This window comes from Sus scrofa, chromosome 15 (assembly GCF_054392235.1).
Source record: "Sus scrofa isolate SSC_HxYL_T2T_F1_AM1 chromosome 15, Sscrofa_HxYL_maternal_Yorkshire_Landrace_v2.0, whole genome shotgun sequence".
NCBI lineage: Eukaryota > Metazoa > Chordata > Mammalia > Artiodactyla > Suidae > Sus > Sus scrofa.
The window spans coordinates 98,434,331-98,452,986 of record NC_139397.1 but is presented as its reverse complement, the minus strand read 5'-3'; the positions used below and the strand labels follow the sequence as shown (position 1 = coordinate 98,452,986).

The 18,656-nt window shown below is 40.9% G+C and overlaps 1 protein-coding gene across 27 annotated transcripts in view; it reads right to left on the bottom strand.

Moving 5' to 3' along the window:
* Window positions 1-272: 272 nt before the first annotated feature.
* Window positions 273-18,656, bottom strand: part of OSBPL6 (oxysterol binding protein like 6) — a 229,857-nt gene continuing 211,473 nt past the window's right edge. For all 27 annotated transcript variants that reach the window (XM_021075884.2, XM_003483690.5, XM_084999932.1 and 24 more), the window contains 10 exons: window positions 14,633-14,720; window positions 13,887-14,140; window positions 13,001-13,138; window positions 12,594-12,657; window positions 11,059-11,137; window positions 9,043-9,187; window positions 6,788-6,932; window positions 4,562-4,688; window positions 2,648-2,770; window positions 273-1,223 (listed from right to left, as the gene is read on the bottom strand). In XM_021075884.2, the coding sequence (XP_020931543.2) occupies window positions 1,115-1,223; window positions 2,648-2,770; window positions 4,562-4,688; window positions 6,788-6,932; window positions 9,043-9,187; window positions 11,059-11,137; window positions 12,594-12,657; window positions 13,001-13,138; window positions 13,887-14,140; window positions 14,633-14,720 (1,272 nt within the window). In that variant the 3' untranslated portion in view covers window positions 273-1,114. The remainder of the gene's footprint in view (window positions 1,224-2,647; window positions 2,771-4,561; window positions 4,689-6,787; window positions 6,933-9,042; window positions 9,188-11,058; window positions 11,138-12,593; window positions 12,658-13,000; window positions 13,139-13,886; window positions 14,141-14,632; window positions 14,721-18,656) is intronic.

Genomic DNA, 18,656 nt, shown 5'->3' with positions numbered 1-18,656 from the left:
TAAAAGTTTGCATAGAACTCATTTAAGCAATGCAAATAAGCTTCTAGCCTTCTTGCTTCAGTTCCCAGTGGCATTCCAACATGTGCCAATGGATTGGGCACAGGATAGATGTGGGTTCCATGGTGCTTCACTCAAAAAGAGTTAGGTTTATAGGACTCTTAAGCCCACAGAGAAATTCCATATGCTGTTAGCTTCCTTTCATGGCTTCGACACTGATGCTGAGTGTTCAAATCAAATACAGACATTGCCAAATAATAGGGCACACTGGGAGGTTAGGTGGAAGAAGGATGGTTTATTAACTGTAGGCAGGACATGAAATTGACGAGCAACGTGAATACAGAGATCTACTTAGCACACATTTTCCTTCTTGCCCTTCAGACATATGATACAGTAACCAATATATCAAAGTAAAACATTATGTTCTTTACTTCTTTTAGTCCATTTAAATTAGTCTCATAATTCTTCTGATCCCAGAAAGCGAATCATGCCATGATTCAAAAAATCTGTCCTTCACATAAACCTAGGAGCACACATTTAAAAAATGATTTATTGTACATCTTTGCATTTCTTAAGGCATGAACAATGGCGTACAGATGGAACAGGTTCTGAGAAGCATCACGTCTTTTTTGACAAGGCCAGTACAAGTACACCACATCAAAGAGACACACTCGAAGTCTGAGCTGACCAACTGCCATGGCCTAGGAGCTCCTGCAATGAGCGGATGGCGCTTCCAGAAAAAAGGACCAAATGCATGGTTCATATGTCATGTTGCTTTAAACTCTCTGGATCAGCTTTAAGCACCAGTTACAGTTGGTTTTTCTTTACGGACTCTTCAGACTTTTGATTTTTATATTCTGCTCCTTTTATTCTGCTTTTCGAGAAGGGTGTGGGTGTTTTTTTTAAGGAATATGGTTGCAGCAAAACAGAAAGGATCCGAAAGTGGTTAGGGACCTTGTCTAATGCACTTCTGAAAGTCCATTATAAAGATGAATAGAAAAGCAAATGGTTGGTTTTCATTTGACCCAGAAACCACGTGGAGCTCTAAGAAACATAATTGTGCATAGTTATTTATTCATTCAGAGCGTGATATGTTGGCTAGCTCTACATTCCCAGTTTACCAAAGAACGGGGCTGTCCACTTTGCTAAACCCAGGGTCTTTTCGCAGCTCCCAGTAGGTGTCGTTAGAAATCCAGGCTTCTCTTTGATTGGCATCAATCACTTTTCTGTGAAAACATAAACATCAACATTAAACATAAATTCCATTCAGGTGACTGGATAATTGAACTCTCTCCTGTAGATAAGACGTGTATGTATAAGCAGTACTTGTAAGCCAGTTAGCATCTTATCTGCTGATTGATGATTTGATTCTTTTGACCAGAAATAAACTCATTTTTGTCATGAACCCTTTGAAATGGACGTGGGTAGGGTCATGGGAAGAGGGGCTAAGGCCTCAGACTCATGAATTTTCTCTGCTTGACTTGTGGGGAAAGTATGCAAACTCAGGAGCTTTACATGCCTCTGCAGGCCCTGGGCCCAAAAAAGGCACTTTCAGCATCTAAAGGATAAGGCTGGGAATTCCCTGGTGGCTCAGTGGGTTAAGGACCTGGTGTTGCCACTCCTGTACCTTGGATTACTGCTGTAGTGTAGGTTTGATCCTTGGCATGGGAGCTTCCAGGGATCAAACCTGGGCACAGCCTGAAAAATAAAAAAAAAAAAAAAATGAAGGGCAAGGCCGCCTTTCTGTTCCAGGGTAGCCAGGGGATGGCAACTAGAAAGGATGCAAGATTATTCTGAGCTGATGTATCCTGGCTCTGGAGGGTAACAGATGGATTTGGAAATGATAACTTAGTTTGTATGTATTTATCTATAATCCTGCAAATAATCCTGAAATAATCACCCACAATCACACTACAGAAGAATCAAATCTGAATGGATACAAGCTCCATATGATAGAAATAAAATTAATTACTGATGAAGTCAAGGTGACCTTGTGGGCAGTGGGGTCTCCTTTTATCTCTGAGGGAGGGGGGTGGGAACAAGTTTCTACCACTCTAAAGGGTGTAGCTGATGGGCAAAGAACCTGTTGGGCAAGACTATTGCTTTATATAGAGTTCCTGTCGTGGTGCAATGGAAACGAATATGACTAGGAACCATGAGGCTGTGGGTTCAATCCCTGGCCTCGCTCAGTGGGTTGAGGATCTGGCATTACCGTGAGCTGTGGCGTAGGTGGCAGACTTGGCTCGGATCTGGCATTGCTGTAGCTGTGGCATAGGCCCGCGGCTACAGCTCTGATTAGATCCCTAGCCTGGGAACCTCCATATGCCGTGGGTGTGGCCCTAAAAAAATGGACAAAAGACAAAAAGACAAAAAGACCAAAAAAAAAAAAGACTATTGCTGTATTTGCTGCCCATGAGAAGAAAACCACTGTTGAGGAAATTTTGCTTTCATGGTTACAAACTTTTCACAAGACCAAAATCTGATTCCTCATTTCCACTGCCAAAACAGTTACCAAAATCAGTTTAATTTTCTACCTCAAAGTCCCCTGGACATGAAACTAATCCCTCGCTTTCTTTTTACCTGGAGTTTTTCATTGCTTGTGGCAACCATGTGTAAAACATGCACTTGTTATGGGAAGAAACGGACTCACTTAAAAAATTTTGGTATATGTTCAAGGTTGTTTTCTTCCATGTACCGTCTCCGAGATCTCTGGAGTTCCTCTACTCTTTGCTTCTCTGCTGCTGCAGCTTCTAAATTTCCTTCTTCTAAAAATCTAAGCAGAAAGTAGTTTATCTTTTAATATATTATCCTCTTTTCTAAGGAAAAAAAAGTCTTATTTGCATAAACTTAATTTCCGGTTGCTGCGAACACAACACAGTCAACAGCAATGCTCTGAGAGTGTCACTCATCCCTGCCCCAGGCCCCGTTCTCTGCCATCAACTAACACACATCCTGTGTATGGGAACTGGATCCTGCGTTCAGTACTGAAGTGGAGGAAGTTAAAAGTAACTGGTTGGCCCTGAAGACTTTTCTGTGCTGTCTGGGGTTCTACAAGTTGAGATTTTCGAGACGACTGGAGAGTCTGGGGTTAGAACATTATGAGGCAGTGCTCCTTTGCCCTATTATCGTAAAGCACTTGTTCAAGGGCACAGAATGGAGGATGGTAACTGGCTGTTTCCCAGCTACGTTTAGAACAGATTGAGAGGGAAGCAGTCTTCATCTTACTGGAGCGAGAAAAACTGATGAAAAAAGGAAAGGTAACAGTTGAGGAAAATTACAAAAGGCCACGGAAAGGAAACGAATCGTAAATGAAATTCAGAAAGAGAATACTGATGTTGAATTGAGGAAGAAAAAGCAGGTCCAACAGTGATTTGCAAATATTTAAATTTCAAAATGAGAGCAAAGCACAGGGATGCAGTATGATATATACACTGTGCAGGAAGTTTATTGCTAAGTTTGAATGTCAAATGGTGAGACTGCATGTTCTAGAGAAAGAGGAGAGGGTAAAAGAGAACTGAATAGTAGAACATTCAGTACTGGGAACATTTTGGCAGAAGACAAAGCCACAAAGACAGTGGAAACCATCTTAGGTGGGATTTATATGACATATGGGATTTTTCTAAGAAGTCACATTAATTCTGTAGGAATGGTCAACATGAGTACAGAACGAGGTAAGAACAATAAAAAAACTAAGAACCAGAGGCATTAAAGGTACTGTATTTTGAGTATACCTCATACACTACAGGATCAAAACCATGTTGGGAAAACTCCAGACTTTGACTCAAAGCATTTCTAGGTGCCCCTGTAACTTAAACCTCTTATTCTTCAGTGAAATGGAGAAAGGGGATCAACTGCATGGTGAGGGATAGAAACTAAATTTTTAGTGGTGGGCATACTGTAGGGCATACAGAAGTTGAACATAATGTCATACAAGGAAATTATATAATGTTACTAAATAGATAATGTTAAAACACTAATATTAGTTCAATAAAATATTTCAAAAAAGAGTTACTCCATGATACAGAGTAATAGAAGTATAGAAGGGTAAGGAGGAGTTCCTGTCGTGGCTCAGGTACTGAACCCGACTAGCAACCATTGCCGTGAGTTGTGGTGCAGGTTGCAGACACGGCTCGCATCCTGTGTTGCTGTGGCTGTAGTGTGGGCTGGCAGCTGTAGCTCCAATTCAGCCCCTAGCCTGGGAACTTCCATATGCCATGGGTGTGGCCCTAAAAAGACAAAAAAAAAAAAAAAAAAAGTATGGAAGGGTAAGGAGTGGATTGTTTATGTAGCGGAGTTCAAAAATTTGCAGATCTTTGCTAAGTTGCAGGGGGGCAGTTTTTGTTAAAAAATATGTTATCTTCTGCGGGGAACTGTTATTGAGTAAACTCTGTTGAGATCATCCTCTGAATATCTTTACCTAGGGTAGAAGACTCAACTATTAGTGAGTAAGGGAATGAATGAATGATTCAATGAATGCATAAATGAAGGTGGTGAAAATCTTGATGATTCCTGTAGTGCCATGTTGTCATCGAGTGTTCAATTTAAATACCACTCCCCTGCTCACCTCTGATCTGGCCGGAATCGGGCGTCTGTCGGTGGAAGGAGATCTTTTAGTACAGGATCTAACTCATTGAGCTCAATAGCGAACCTTGTGAAGCCATAGTAGAGCTCATAGTTGGTTGGCATGGAACCTGGAATGAAGCCACCGAACCACTGTGAGAAGCCAGAGGCTTATAGAACATGCAGAAGCTGATTAATCTGGGTTGATTCATACCACTGATATTAAATTTATAGTCATAAACATTAGATTGTGGATATTTTAGATGAATTAAATTGGTTATATTTTGCTAGATAGGAAACAATGTCAATTATCAGAACTCACAAATTCATACATTTAATAAAATCTAGCTCTTATTTTTTTTTAATTTTTAATTTTTTTATTTCTTTTTTGGCCACCCCCTGGCATCTGGAGTTCCTGGGCCTGGGATCACATTCAAGCCACAGTCCTGACCCAAGCTGTAGCTGTGGAAACACTGGATCCTTAACCCACTGTGCTGGGCCGGGGATCAAACCTGCATCCCAGCGATCCCAAGATGCCACCAATCCTGCTGCGCCACAGCAGGAACTCCTACAATCTAGCTTTTAAAGTAAAACTTGGCATTCTCTTGGTGATGCAGCGGGTTAAGAACTGGCATTGTCATTGCTGTGGTTCGGGTTGCAGCTGTGTCCTGAGGTTGATCTCTGACCCCAGAACTTTCACATGCTGCGGGAGTGGCCAAATAAGATAAAATTTTGTAAAAGTAGTAGTCTACACCACATTTTTCTCTCAAATATACAATTAAGTAACTAAATGCTTAGATGATTAACTATGAGCATTAAGATTTCACCAGAAACACCTACAATTTACTTCCATTTAAAAAAGAAAAAGATCCAGGGAGTTCCCACTGTGGCTCACTGGTAATGAACCTGCCTAGTATCCATGACATGTGGTTCAATCCCTGGCCTTGTTCAGTGGGTTAAAGATCTGGTGTTGCCATGAACTGCAGTGTAGGTTGCAGACATGGTTTAGATCTGGTGTTGCTGCGGCTGTGGTGCAGGCTGGCAGCTGTAGCTCCAATTCAACCCCTAGCCTGGGAACTTCCATGTGCCACAGGTGTGGCCCAAAAAAGACTAAAAAAAAAGAAAAAAGAAAAAGAAAAAAAAAGACAGAAAGAGATACAGATCTAAATTAATGTTTACTTGTACTTTTATACTAAATTTGAAGGCAGAATCTTTGTAGGATCTGCTCATTAATGTGCTCCAAGTCCTAAAAGAAAGACTTATGCTTAGTCAGTACTGAATAAATAACTGCTGAATGAATGAACTAACCACCTACTAGCAGGAAATTTAAATACTCATTGAGGTCCCTTAGGAAACCAATAACTAATTTTAAATAAAGTGGGTTAACTGACAAAATTCCAATGAAAATAAATGTTATATGGCAACTTCTTCCATTTGTACTTGATATTCAATTATATGCTGGTGTATTACCAGAATTCTCTTGACGATTTTTTTTTTTTTTTTTGTCTTTTTGTCTTTTTGCCATTTCTTGGGCTGCTCCCTCGGCATATAGAGGTTCCCAGGCTAGGGGTCGAATCGGAGCTGTAGCTGCCAGCCTACACCACAGCCACAGCAACGTGGGATCCGAGCAGAGTATGCAACCTACACCACAGCTCACGGCAACGCCGGATCATTAACCCACTGAGCAAGGGCAGGGATTGAAGCCACAACCTCATGGTTCCTAGTCAGATTCGTTAACCACTGCGCCACGATGGGAACTCCCTCTTGAAGACTTTTATTAAATGTCAACACATTGCAGCTCTTCGCTGCTCAAGTAAGAAGACCCCTTATTCTGGTTATATGACTGAATTTGTGGATTGTGGATGTTTGCAGGCTTTCCTTTGTTTTAGTAAAACAGAGGATCAATAACATGAGTAGGGACTTAAAAGCATATATTTCAAATATTTGAACACTTAAATAAGAATACCTAGCTTTCTTGAAATGCAGGCATTATATTTAGAGACTCTACATGAAGCCCAGTCTCTGACCACATGTCAGATTTGGTCTCGATTCTATAACTCTTCATTATCAATATTAGGACTTATTTAACTTACAGATTAGGTAGAAATATAACTACAATTGTCTTATGCATCCATGTTTGTAATCTCACTATTAAAGACTCCATGAGATGATCTGGCCTTCCCTACCTCTGCCAGTGCCTGCTGAGGCAGGACACTCCTGCTGGTCTCACCTGGTCTCCAGATGCACTTGGCGGAAGGGGCCACGCCACAGTAGAGCCCTTCGTGCCACTTCCCAAACAGCCGGTGTACCACCTTTCCTTCCTGGTCCATCACAACCCCCTGGACTTCGTTCACATTAGAGTTCCAATAATTCACCTGGAAAAGCCAAACTCCAATTAAAACACCCATTCTCGGTGTTCTCATCATGGCTCAGCAGAGATGAATCCAACTAGTATCCATGAGGATGCAGGTTCCATCCCTGGCCTCACTCAGTGGGTTAGGATCTGGCGTTGCCATGAACTGTGGTGTAGGTCACAGATGAGGCTCAGATCCTGCATTGCTGTGGCTGTGCTGGCAGCTCCAGCTCTGAATCGACCCTTAGCCTGGGAACTTTCATATGCCGCAAGTGTGGCCCTAAAAAGGAAACAAACAAAGAAAAAACTACCCATCTCTTTCATAACACCAAACGCTATACTTTCCATATGGAATTTTTTTTTTACCTTCAAGTTTCTCATTCAAACCACTTCCAGAAATCTATCTCAAAGTGTTTTGTATAGAAGGGTAGCTTTATAAGTATTAGCTGGCTTATCTTTTAAGAAAGGGATGAGCCCACTCCATGCTAGGGCATCACAGCACAGAAAAGGCTCAGTTTCTGCCTTCCATGAACATTAATTCATAAGTTAGTAATTTCTTCCTCCCATCCTCCTGTCTTGAATTTTCCCTTGGCTCATGATTCTTAATGATTTTCAACTGGCAACGCTGCAGAACTAGTTTGTAAACTAATTTTCACAGTATCTGTCAATGGCTATGTTTAATCGGGAAGACCTCCTTCCAGCTTTCTTCCAGCCATGTTCCTCTCCAGGGCTGAGAGGTCTGTGGGAATTTTACCTTCCTGGATCTCATGGGCCCTGTTCAGATCATGCCCCAAGTATGCAGGAGCCCAGAATTTCTTGTACAAATGGCTCTAAGCTTATTCCACAGCCTGCACAGGCCTTTCCTTGGATTCATCCACCCAAGGGCACACTACCCTCGAGGGTGTGAATCATCAGGCCTGAAGGGTAGCCAAGGGTGGCTATCTGTGGGCCCTTGCAGTGCAGGACAGAGGCAGGGATGGGAAGAGAGTGGGGAAGACTGTGGCCCAGACTGGCTGTTTTGCACTGTTGCAGGTTTCCAGCTTGGTGTTCCCAAGTGTCCAACCTGGCCTTGCACGTGTTATAAAAAGTCCTTTTGTCTGAGTTCCCGTTGTGGCTCAGTAGTAACAAATCCAACTACTGTCCATGGGGATACGGGTTCGATCCCTGGCCTTGCTCAGTGGGTTAAGGATCTGGCATTGCCATGAACTGTGGTGTAAGTCGCAGATGCAGCTTGGAACCTGCATTGCTGTGGCTGTGGCGGGCGGCTACAGCTCTTATTAGACCCCTAGCCTGGAAACCTCCATATGCTGTGGGGGCGAGGTGGGGGTGGGGCTAAAAAGCACAAAAAGAAAAAAAAAGAAGTTCTTATGCGTCAGGGTAAAAGGATAGAACATATTTTATTTGATAGCAGGTGGGCTTGATTTATATACTTTAAATATTTACACATATGGTATGGGGACTTCCATTTGTATTCTTGTTTCCAGCTCTGCACATATTAGGGACAGGCCTAAATCAAAGTTTCTATAAAACTAAATGCACACATTTATTGCCATCACTCAGTCAGAGCAAACAGTGATCCTGGCTCTTTAGTTCTGAGCCACTTAATGAGTCTCAAAGAAAAAAAAGGAAAAAAAAAAGATTAATCAAGGTACTGCTTTTTGTTGAACTTAAATTTAAGATTATCTATAATAGTGGCAGAGGTGGATAAGCTTATAGGGACTGGAAGCTATCATCTACACGCATCCTCAGAAAATAATAGCTGTGATATATTTAGTTCCCTAAAATAAGATCACTTGAATATGTCAGAATCAAGCAGGAATATAAATAGAATATAAACCAGGAGCCTTGTCATTGGCAAGAAGTACTTTTTGTAGTTATACTTAACGGACTGGCTACTTAAAAAGAATTTTTTTTTTCTGTTTCAAGATGGTGCCGTTTTTGACCTGCACATGGTCAGACATCTGCATGCCTGGAGCAATTCCACCCATTGCTTCTGCTTTTTTATCTAAAATGTCCATAAGGATCAATGATCCAGGACCAACTCACTTGCTGTTGTTTAAGGTAACTGTTTTATTTCTTCCCTAGGAAGCATTTTATGTATCTTTCCTTTGCTGTTGTAAGAGATTATTTACCTTGACAAATGTGAGTTTGCAAATGCAAACACTGCTTTTGGTATTTCTAATGGTTACTTCTCCGTAATGCTCTATCCATCTCCTCCCACTAAGAATGTTGTGTATGCACGTGGTGACCTTATTCCACACATAGCAATCGCCATACCTATTGAAGAATACAGCAATGATTAAAACAATGAAGGTTACAAAGACACATTACTGTTTCTACCAATGAGAATATTTTTGGCCAAAGCTTCCTTTTCCCTCATCTTCCTCTTATTTTTTGGAAGTTTCTATGTGGTCAGGGACATTTATGACATGATTTGTTCATTTAAGGAACATTTCCGTGCTTTCTAAAGGCCAGGTGCTAAAGCCACAAAGTTGAATAGGCCTTTTTCCTGCTCTCCTGGAGCCCAAAGTAAGGCAGGGGTAGATGGACACTTATGACAGTGCAGAAGGAATACCCTTAGATCTTACCAGAATGTGGGGCGAGTGTCAAGGAAGAATTTCTAGAGGAGGCCAGGTTTGTTATAAGCTTGAAGGATGGATGGGAAGGTACTACAGGCTGGGAAAAGCAGAGACAAAGCCACAGAGGCCAGAAAAGCATGATGCATCTGGGGACCTGCATGTGGCATGCTACAGGTTGAGTGGGGGTGGTGGAGGCAAGGCTGGAAATGCAGGATGGGGCAGAGCAGGGAAGGCTCTCAATGACGCACCTGCATCTATCCTGCAGGGAATGTGCCATTGTGGAAGGGCTCCAGGGAGATAAGAGGCACAGCAGGGCGTTTTTTGGTTTTTTTTTTTTTGCTTTTGTTTTTGTTTCCTGTGGCCACATTAGAGGCATGCAGAAGTTCCCGGGCCAGGGAATCAAACCTGAGCCACAGCAGTGACAAAGCTGGATCCTTAACCACTGGGCCACCTGGGAGCTCCCAAAGGTTTGCATTTAAGAAAGATTACTCTGAGGACAGTACCTCACTGTTTCATGCAGTGAGTTAAGAACAAGTATGTGACTAATTCCTTGGGAAAAGACTGATGAGCATAATTGAATTGAATGTAAATTCTGGGGTATAAGGTTATAACGTTTCTGCTAAGGAATGAGATGACATCGTTTCAAAATAGCCTTTAAAACTGCATACTACATGTATGCTCAAATTAAATGCTATTTCAAAATAAAATGCTTCTGTGTTTCTAAAACATTTATGAATTGGTATGATGTAGGCGCTATGTATACCTGGGAAAACTCTTCCTCATGAGTTTGTAAATATTTAAAGTTGATTTTGGAGTTCCCTGGTGGCCTAGTAGGTTGAGGATCTGGTGTTGTTTCCTGCTGTGGCTGGGTTTGATCCCTGGCCCAGGAATTCCTGTAGGCCATGGGTATGGTCAAAATCATAAATAAATAGATTAAAAAAAATAAAAAGCTTTCCTTAATCTCAAAGAAATTACAAAGTTATTCCTGGGAATTCCTCCCTTTCTTCACTGTCCTCTGTATTCAATCTACCAGCAAATTCTGTCATTCAAATAGACAAAAACAAAACAGAACAAAATCAACCAAATGACGAAAGAAAGCAAAACAATCAAGCCTTTGACCTCAATGAAAATGTCAATTATTTTAAGATGTATAGGCTATATCCTCTAGAAAATAACCATAAAAATATTCCATCACTTCCTTAATAAAATAACTTAGACATTCAAATCAGTACCTGGATCTAAGAACTCGAAAGTGCAATTATAAATTACATAGAAAAGAAATGGCTAGAAAAAGAACCTTTTATATAAAATGCAAACTTACATGGTGACTGGAACAGGTAGGTGCTGACTAAGGAAAGGAGGATGCAAAGAGCTAAAAAGGAAGCTTTGACACATATGCTAAATTTCTCAACTGCTTTTGTGGGGATCCAGTTTCAAAACTTTGGTGAAGTTAACAGAAGCATTGGTCATAGAGGATAACTGCCCCTTGGCACCTTCCAGAGTTTCAAATACCCATTTATGATTTAGAAAAGCAGAGAAGAGACCAAAAGGAAGATGAGAGCAACTGACTTTGGAAGCATGACATTCAGGGTTCCCACAGGCAGGATTTCCATCGACTTCCCCCAGAACTTGTTTTTCCATCTGATATCTAAACGACACAAGGCAGAGGGCAAGAAATATACACTCCACATCTAATAATTTACTCTAGAAAAATGAATTTTTATATCCTACTTTACAAAGAACTTCTGTAACTATAATTGATTCCATATTGTTGTTTAGCATGACAGGTGCCTGATGGCTCAAGGTGAAAAGATTAACTGTGAAACAAACAAAAAAAAATCTATCTTTGTTTCCCTATAATACATGATCCACATGTGTTTTCAACAAATAAAACTGGGAAAGGCTTGGAATAATATGTGTATGTATGTATGCATATTCACGTGCACACATATAAAGATCTACTATGCTTTAACATCTCCACAAATATTATGTTTTAACTAAATTGTGGAAATACTTTATATGTGTGTGTGTGTGTGTGTGTGTGTGTGTGTGTGTATTTGGGTATATATTAAAAAATATATATTAAAATATATATAGTAAAAATAATGGTGTGGCAATACTATTGATTATATACACATTTATCTGAAGAGTTACATGATGTGGAAGAACAGTAAAAAAATAAAGCCTCTAAATACACATAGGTAAGATTTATGAGAAAGTGTGATTAACTTAATGAACACGTTCCTGTGCTGATTGTTACGATGCTACCCAGGGCCTGGCACTTCATCTTACATGGTAGCTACTTGTGGAATCTCAGGTGTAGTGCCTTCTTATAACTGCCTAGTCTCATTTAGATGAGCTAAGGGAGCTTAGTGTTGTCTCCACAAAATTTCCAACTCTTCTGTAATGAACAAGAAATAATATACTCTCTTCTTCTGAAATAAAGTATGGTCACAGTGCTATCATTTTGTGTGTTTTTAGGCTGAGGAAGTGCATGTGAGAAGAATATATATATATACATTTAGAATATACATATATATTTTTAGAATATATATATATTTATTAATATATATATTTATAATATATATTTATTTCTGGAGCAGTTCTGAAATATATTAATCTAGGTGAGTTTGTAACATTCTAATTGAACAATGGATATTGATTTAGCAGACTTCAACATGAACTTCCAAGCCTCAATGAGTTAAAGACTAGAAACCACTGCAATGTATACATATCTAAGCCTTCTTTCAGTATTACAATCTCTTTGCATACTCTCAAGAAGCAAGTAGCCATCAGATTCCACCTCCATGTTATAGATGCAGACAATGAGTCACAATGAGGTAAAGAGATAGCCCCAAGCTGGCACAGTTAGCATAGAGCTCTGCTATCCCAAAGGGCTTTGTTCCTAAATAAACAATCCCATCTCCTAGATAACCTGGCTTCATGTTTAAATCAGGAAATCTAATTTCTCAAACTGAACACCATAACAATTACCAATACTCTCTAAGTTCTAAATGTAGAAATCTAAACCAAGTACTTTGGAAACTGGAAACTTTTTTATAGTCTCATTGACTGGATGTTGAAGTCATAATTGAAATACAAACCTTGCCAAAACACAAAATTCTTGGATTCACAGTGACAGGCAGAAATGGGTGGATGATGGCTAACCTGGTAGTCAAAAACAAAAGAGGCAATGACATCAGTTTAAAACTTCCATAAATGATCATTTTTGACAACATATATTGGCTACCCGTAAATAAAAACTACTCGACTCATCCATCTCTATTAGTGAATTATTTTCAAAATGTATAATTAAACTACTTAACCTTTACCTTTTCTAACGTCATGCTTAAACATATTTAGAGGGGGCAATTAGTAGATAGGCTAGGTGAATTTTCTGTTAACTAGCATTATAACCCGCTTCAATCAGATGTTTATCAAGAAGCTATTTTCATTATCAAACAGAATCCAACAATTCTACATAGGAACCTCAGAGTCCAGTGGGACTTACCTGTTCTGAGAAAAATCGGAATCCTTTGTCCTCTCTAATGCATTCATAAGTCTCCCCAAGGACAGGGTTGAATGGCTTACTTCCTGCTCTGAAATAGGTGGAGCAATATCCTGAAACTGCAAATGCAGCAATAAGAACCTGTTAAAACATTTAAGAAAGGAAAATAATATAGGAGAGACTACTTCCAGGTCTGTTTGTCCCTTATTCCTCTAGATTTATACACCCCTATCAGTGGGTGCTGATCTGATGGCATTTGTGTTTTCTATTATTTGTATAGACTCTTCATACACTCATAGGAAAAAAAAAGATAAGTGAAAAGGAGGTTAAACTCCCTACAGTTGAGGCCAAATATTCCTCATTCACCTGTCCACCCAGTTTCCCGAGTATCAGAGTTCAAAGGTTCCGAAGACCAGTGTATAGGTTATGCCACTTGCACAATCTTAGTATCAGGTACTTGAGGGTTGTGGCTGTGGGTGCTTTTCAGAGGACAGGTCAAGCTTTCCACAGTCACACGGAATGAAGGCCAGGGTAAAGAACAAACAGCAGGTTACCTTCCTAGACCTAAGTTCTGGAACCAGTGGGCTCCCTTGGAATTCAGGAAAAGCTGCTAAGGCAAGACTAGGCATGTCTTAAACCTGTAAGGAGTGATACCTTTACATTCGAACTTCAGAGCCACTCAGGACCAAGAACAGGTCACACAGTGATAGCTTTCAGTAGCAGTATCTGGAACTTTCTGCCCCTGCCTGATTTATGCAAGTGGATTCCTCTCTTACCCATGCAGTGAGAGTATTAGGCAACCACCAAATGTGCCATCCCAGCGAGTTCTGCCCTCTCCCAGGTCTAGGGCTAGCAAGTCCCCAAAGGGCGCTGCTCTGTTATTTATTACCATGCGCTCATAAGGATTGTCGGTTTCCGAAGCCTTGTCCAGAAGCTCACTGTATTCGATCTCCTCGCAGAGATGCTGCAGAGTATTGAGTGGCTCATTCAGCTCCACAGGCATGGAGACTTTGGACAGGTCTTTACCAATGTTGTTCCTCAAGATATTCCACAGGTTAATGTTACTGGTGTCAGGACAGGGAGCTGGCAGGCATGTTCGACGTCCATTTCGGAAGGCTCCTCCCGTCAGCTCCCCGTTCAAGACTGGGAGAGGGAGAAAGATGAGACTCACAGTGAAAGATATTTGCTTTTCTGATTTCCCAAAACCTGGGAGGGAAAGAATCTTTTCAAGTAATTTCTGATGGTGCTACATTTCTTAAGCCTTCATTATACTCTCTCGAGAATGAAAAGAATTATTTCAATACAAGGTTGCTGATAAATGCACAAAACATCAGTGCATAAATTTTTTAAAAATAAGGTGTTAAATATACTCAAGTATTATTCAAGAAAAGACAAGTCAAATTTCAAACAATTAAATATATTTAATGTGAAAGACTCAGAATTTTTTCTTTTAACCATCCACCCAACAAATTTTTCAACCACCTATCCCCACAGATTATACAAATACAAAATTTACTGAACAATCAGCTGCAAAAGGAACCATTAGTGAGGGGGTCAAAATGATTGTTCATTGACTTATCAGAGTTGTAACTTGGCAGGTAGACAGAACAACCCCGAAGCTCAAAGGATGCATACTTTGCCGAGAAATGTTGTCTGCAACACTGGTGTTGTCTTCAGATATATTATCACTCACATCACTGATGTAAGACTCATCATCTGAAGCCTAAAGGGAAGAACGTAGAAAGGATCAGAACTCTCACTGTCTTGAAAGTTCAGAAAAATCAAACAATGAAAAACAGCAGGACATTGCCCACATGAGAAAGAAGCAGAAGTCACAGTGGGAAATGTATGTGCATGTGTGCAATGAACACCCGAGGTTCTTGTGTGAGCAGAAGATAGGACTGTAGAAAGCAGCCCTTAAGTAGCTTTCTGTCTTAGTGGGGCTGAGAGGCTGGGTGAAGCCAGTACATAAGTGGAAATGTTTCAATTCAACACAGGAAGAATGCGCAAAAAAGGAGGTCCTCTGAATCCCTCTAGAGGAGTTAGGAGAGGCTGCCCAGAAGAAATAATATTTGAGGTGTGTATAGGAGCTGCCCAGGTAATAGAAGGGGGAGAAGGACAAGAAGAAAGGACAGTATGTCAAGGCAAGGGCCATGAGAGACGCATTTATTCTAGGAACACTGAGAAGTCAAGTGGCTGTAACAAAAGGTAAGGTGAAAAGAGGAGGTCTGACTGTGAAGGGCTCTTCATGTCAATATAAAGGGTTCACATGTAATCCTATGAGTTAAGTGCAAGGAAATGGTAGAGCCATGCTTGACTCTCAGGAAGATACTTGGCAGCTTTCCCCAGGGAGTCCAGATAACAGGAACTGCATAGATCCAGGGAGGGACTACTCATTACACTAAGATGGCCAGAGTCAGGATCAAGCAGTAAAGCTGCATTTGACAGCCATGTCACAATTTGGCAGGTTATCTGGGGTAGGGGAGAAAGATTTAGAGACAGGGAGAAATCAAGAATTAAGACAGGAGTTCCCGTCGTGGCGCAGTGGTTAACGAATCCGACTAGGAACCATGAGGTTGCAGGTTCGGTCCCTGCCCTTGCTCAGTGGGTTAACGATCCGGCGTTGCCGTGAGCTGTGGTGAAGGTTGCAGACGCCGCTCGGATCCCGAGTTGCTGTGCCTCTGGCGTAGGCCGGTGGCTACAGCTCCGATTGGACCCCTAGCCTGGGAACCTCCATATGCCGCGGGAGCGGCCCAAGAAATAGCAACAACAACAACAACAAAAGACAAAAAGACAAAAAAAAAAAAAAAAAAAAAAAAAAAAGAATTAAGACATTTTCTACATGAGAAAATCATGAAACCAAGAGTTCCCTGGTGGCTCACTGGGTTAAGGATCCACCACTGTCACTGCTGTGGCTTGGGTCGCTGCTGTGGGGAGGGTTTGATCCTTGGCCTGGGAATTTCTGCATGCTGCAGGTGAGGCCAAAATAATAATAATAATAATAAAATGAAACCAAAATTCACATAAGAATACAATTAAGGGGCAACACATGTACTAAGGGGATTTAGAGACAGAGCAGGTAAGAAAAAAAAAATAGAAGTACTGTAAAGCCACTCAAAAGAATACAAAAATCAGTATTTCTACTATTGGCAAGAAAGCCATCGATACTTATTTACTTCCTTCAAAATGGAAATGTGCTATATTTTTTCTAAACATAAAAACAAAATATTCTTATTGTAAAAAATTAGAAATTACTATAGTTCCCATTATGACTCAGAGGTAATGAGCCCGACTAGTATCCATGAGGATGCAGGTTCGATCCCTGGCCTCACTCAGTGGGTTAAGAATCCGGCACTGCTGTGGCTGTGGTGTAGGCCAGCAGCTGCAGCTCTGATTTGACACCTAGCCTGGGAACCTCCATATGCCATGGGTGTAGCCCTAAAAAGACCAAAAAAAAAAAAAAAATTGATCAGTTGAACCTTAAGTGGAGTGGATGTACTTCAAAATGCCTATTGATATCTCTATCTTTAGATACTGTGAACAAAAGGGGAATTGGTTTATTTACTACTTTATAGTGTTCTGAATATACTTCCATTCTCATAAACATAGCTCCTCATCTTTACTTGGAATGACAACATATTTCGTGAGACAGTTACAACACAAGGAATTTAACCAGCATTCACATGGTTTCCAATTTTTTACTATTATAGACAATACTTGGATGAACAGTCTTGTGAATATGTTTCTGTGAATCTGTCTGGAAATTTCATTAAGATTTATTCCCAGAAGTGAAATTGCTGGGTCACCTGGGTCACTTTTAGGCTTTAGCTGTATATTGCCAAAGTGCTCTCCTGGAAGATTGCACTGTATTCATTGGTTTTCACCAGTAGTATATGAGGGCATCCATCTCTCGTACACATTTAAATACTGTATATTATCAATCAATATTAATATCCATCTACCTAACACACATAAAAGAACCCCTTTTAAAGTCTGAATTTCATCTTTAGTGAAATTGTTGTCTTTCACACTTTTTTTTTTTTTTTTTGTCTTTTGTCTTTTTTGGTGTTGTTGCTATTTCTTGGGCCGCTCCCGCGGCATATGGAGGTTCCCAGGCTAGGGGTTGAATTGGAGCTGTAGCCACCGGCCTACACCAGAGCCACAGCAACTCGGGATCTGAGCTGCGTCTGCAACCTACACCACAGCTCACGGCAACGCCGGATCGTTAACCCACTGAGCAAGGGCAGGGATCGAACCCACAACCTCATGGTTCCTAGTCGGATTCGTTAACCACTGCGCCACAACAGGAACTCCTCACACATTTTTAAACTCCTCATAAAAACTCCATTTTTTTTTCTAGTTTGAATTTAGTTTTTAAATTTTGTTTGTACCATTTTGGGGGCCATGAAAAGTCTTAAATTTGTATGTAATAGAAATAATCAGCTTTTGCCTTTAAGGTTTCTGGATTTACTGCTGATGTTTTACAAATTAGAGTTGAGAAGAGTCCATGTATTTAGAGAGAGAGTGTTATGGAGAGAATGATTATATGCATAAATGCATAATGGCAGTTTTGCTTTTGCACCCTGAGCAAGTTGATAAAGATGGCAAGCTGAAAACAACGTCTTTACTTTTTTTTTTTGTCTTTTTGCCATTTCTTGGGCCACTCCCGAGGCATATGGGAGGTTCCCAGGCTAGGGGTCGAATCGGAGCTGTAACCACCAGTTTATGCCAGGGCCACAGCAACTCGGCAACTGAGCCGCGTCTGCGACCACCACAGCTCACGGCAACGCCGGATCGTTAACCCACTGAGCAAGGGCAGGGATCGAACCAGCAACCTCATGGTTCCTAGTCAGATTCGTTAACCACTGCGCCATGACGGGAAGTCCCAAAAACAACGTCTTTTTCTGATTTGTATTTTCCCATTGCAGCAGGCTTCCAGTTCCCACTGATGCCAACAAAGTGGAAGGTTAAACCATCAAGCCCATGAATGAAATAAAGTAAAGCCCGATAGAAATAAAGTAAATCAAACTCTTCCATGTGATTTCTCTGAAAAAAGCTAATAACACCCAATTATGTTAGAGGAGACAAATGCCTGCCTGAACCTGATTTGTGGTGCATGTGTGTTTTTTATTTTGTTTTGTTTTTTGACTTCTTAGGGCCACACTCGCACCATATGGAAGTTCCCAGGCTAGGGATTGAATCAGAGCTGTAGCTGCAGCCCTGCACCACAACCACAGCAACTTGGGATCTGAGCCACATCTGTGACCTACACAGAAGCTCAAGGCAATGCCACATCCTTAACTCACTGAGCGAGGCCAGGGACTGAACCTGCATCCTCATGGACACCAGTTGGGTTTGTTTCTGCGGAGCCGCAGTGGAAGTCCCACATGCGTGTTTATTACATGAGTGTTTAGAAGCTATAAACAATCTATTCGTCTTCAATTTCAAATCTCTCCCAAATGAATGTATGAGAGAAAAGGTCCAATGTCCATATCCATATAGAAAGGTCTATGTGAAATATAAAAGAATTCTACAATGCAAGTGGGCCCTGAGTGAGGTCTATATTATCATATGCATGAGTAGAAGCTAAGGCTGGTCAGTCTGGCCATGGTCCATCCTATACACAAAGTTAAAGCTCTGCAGTAGTATAATAAAACAA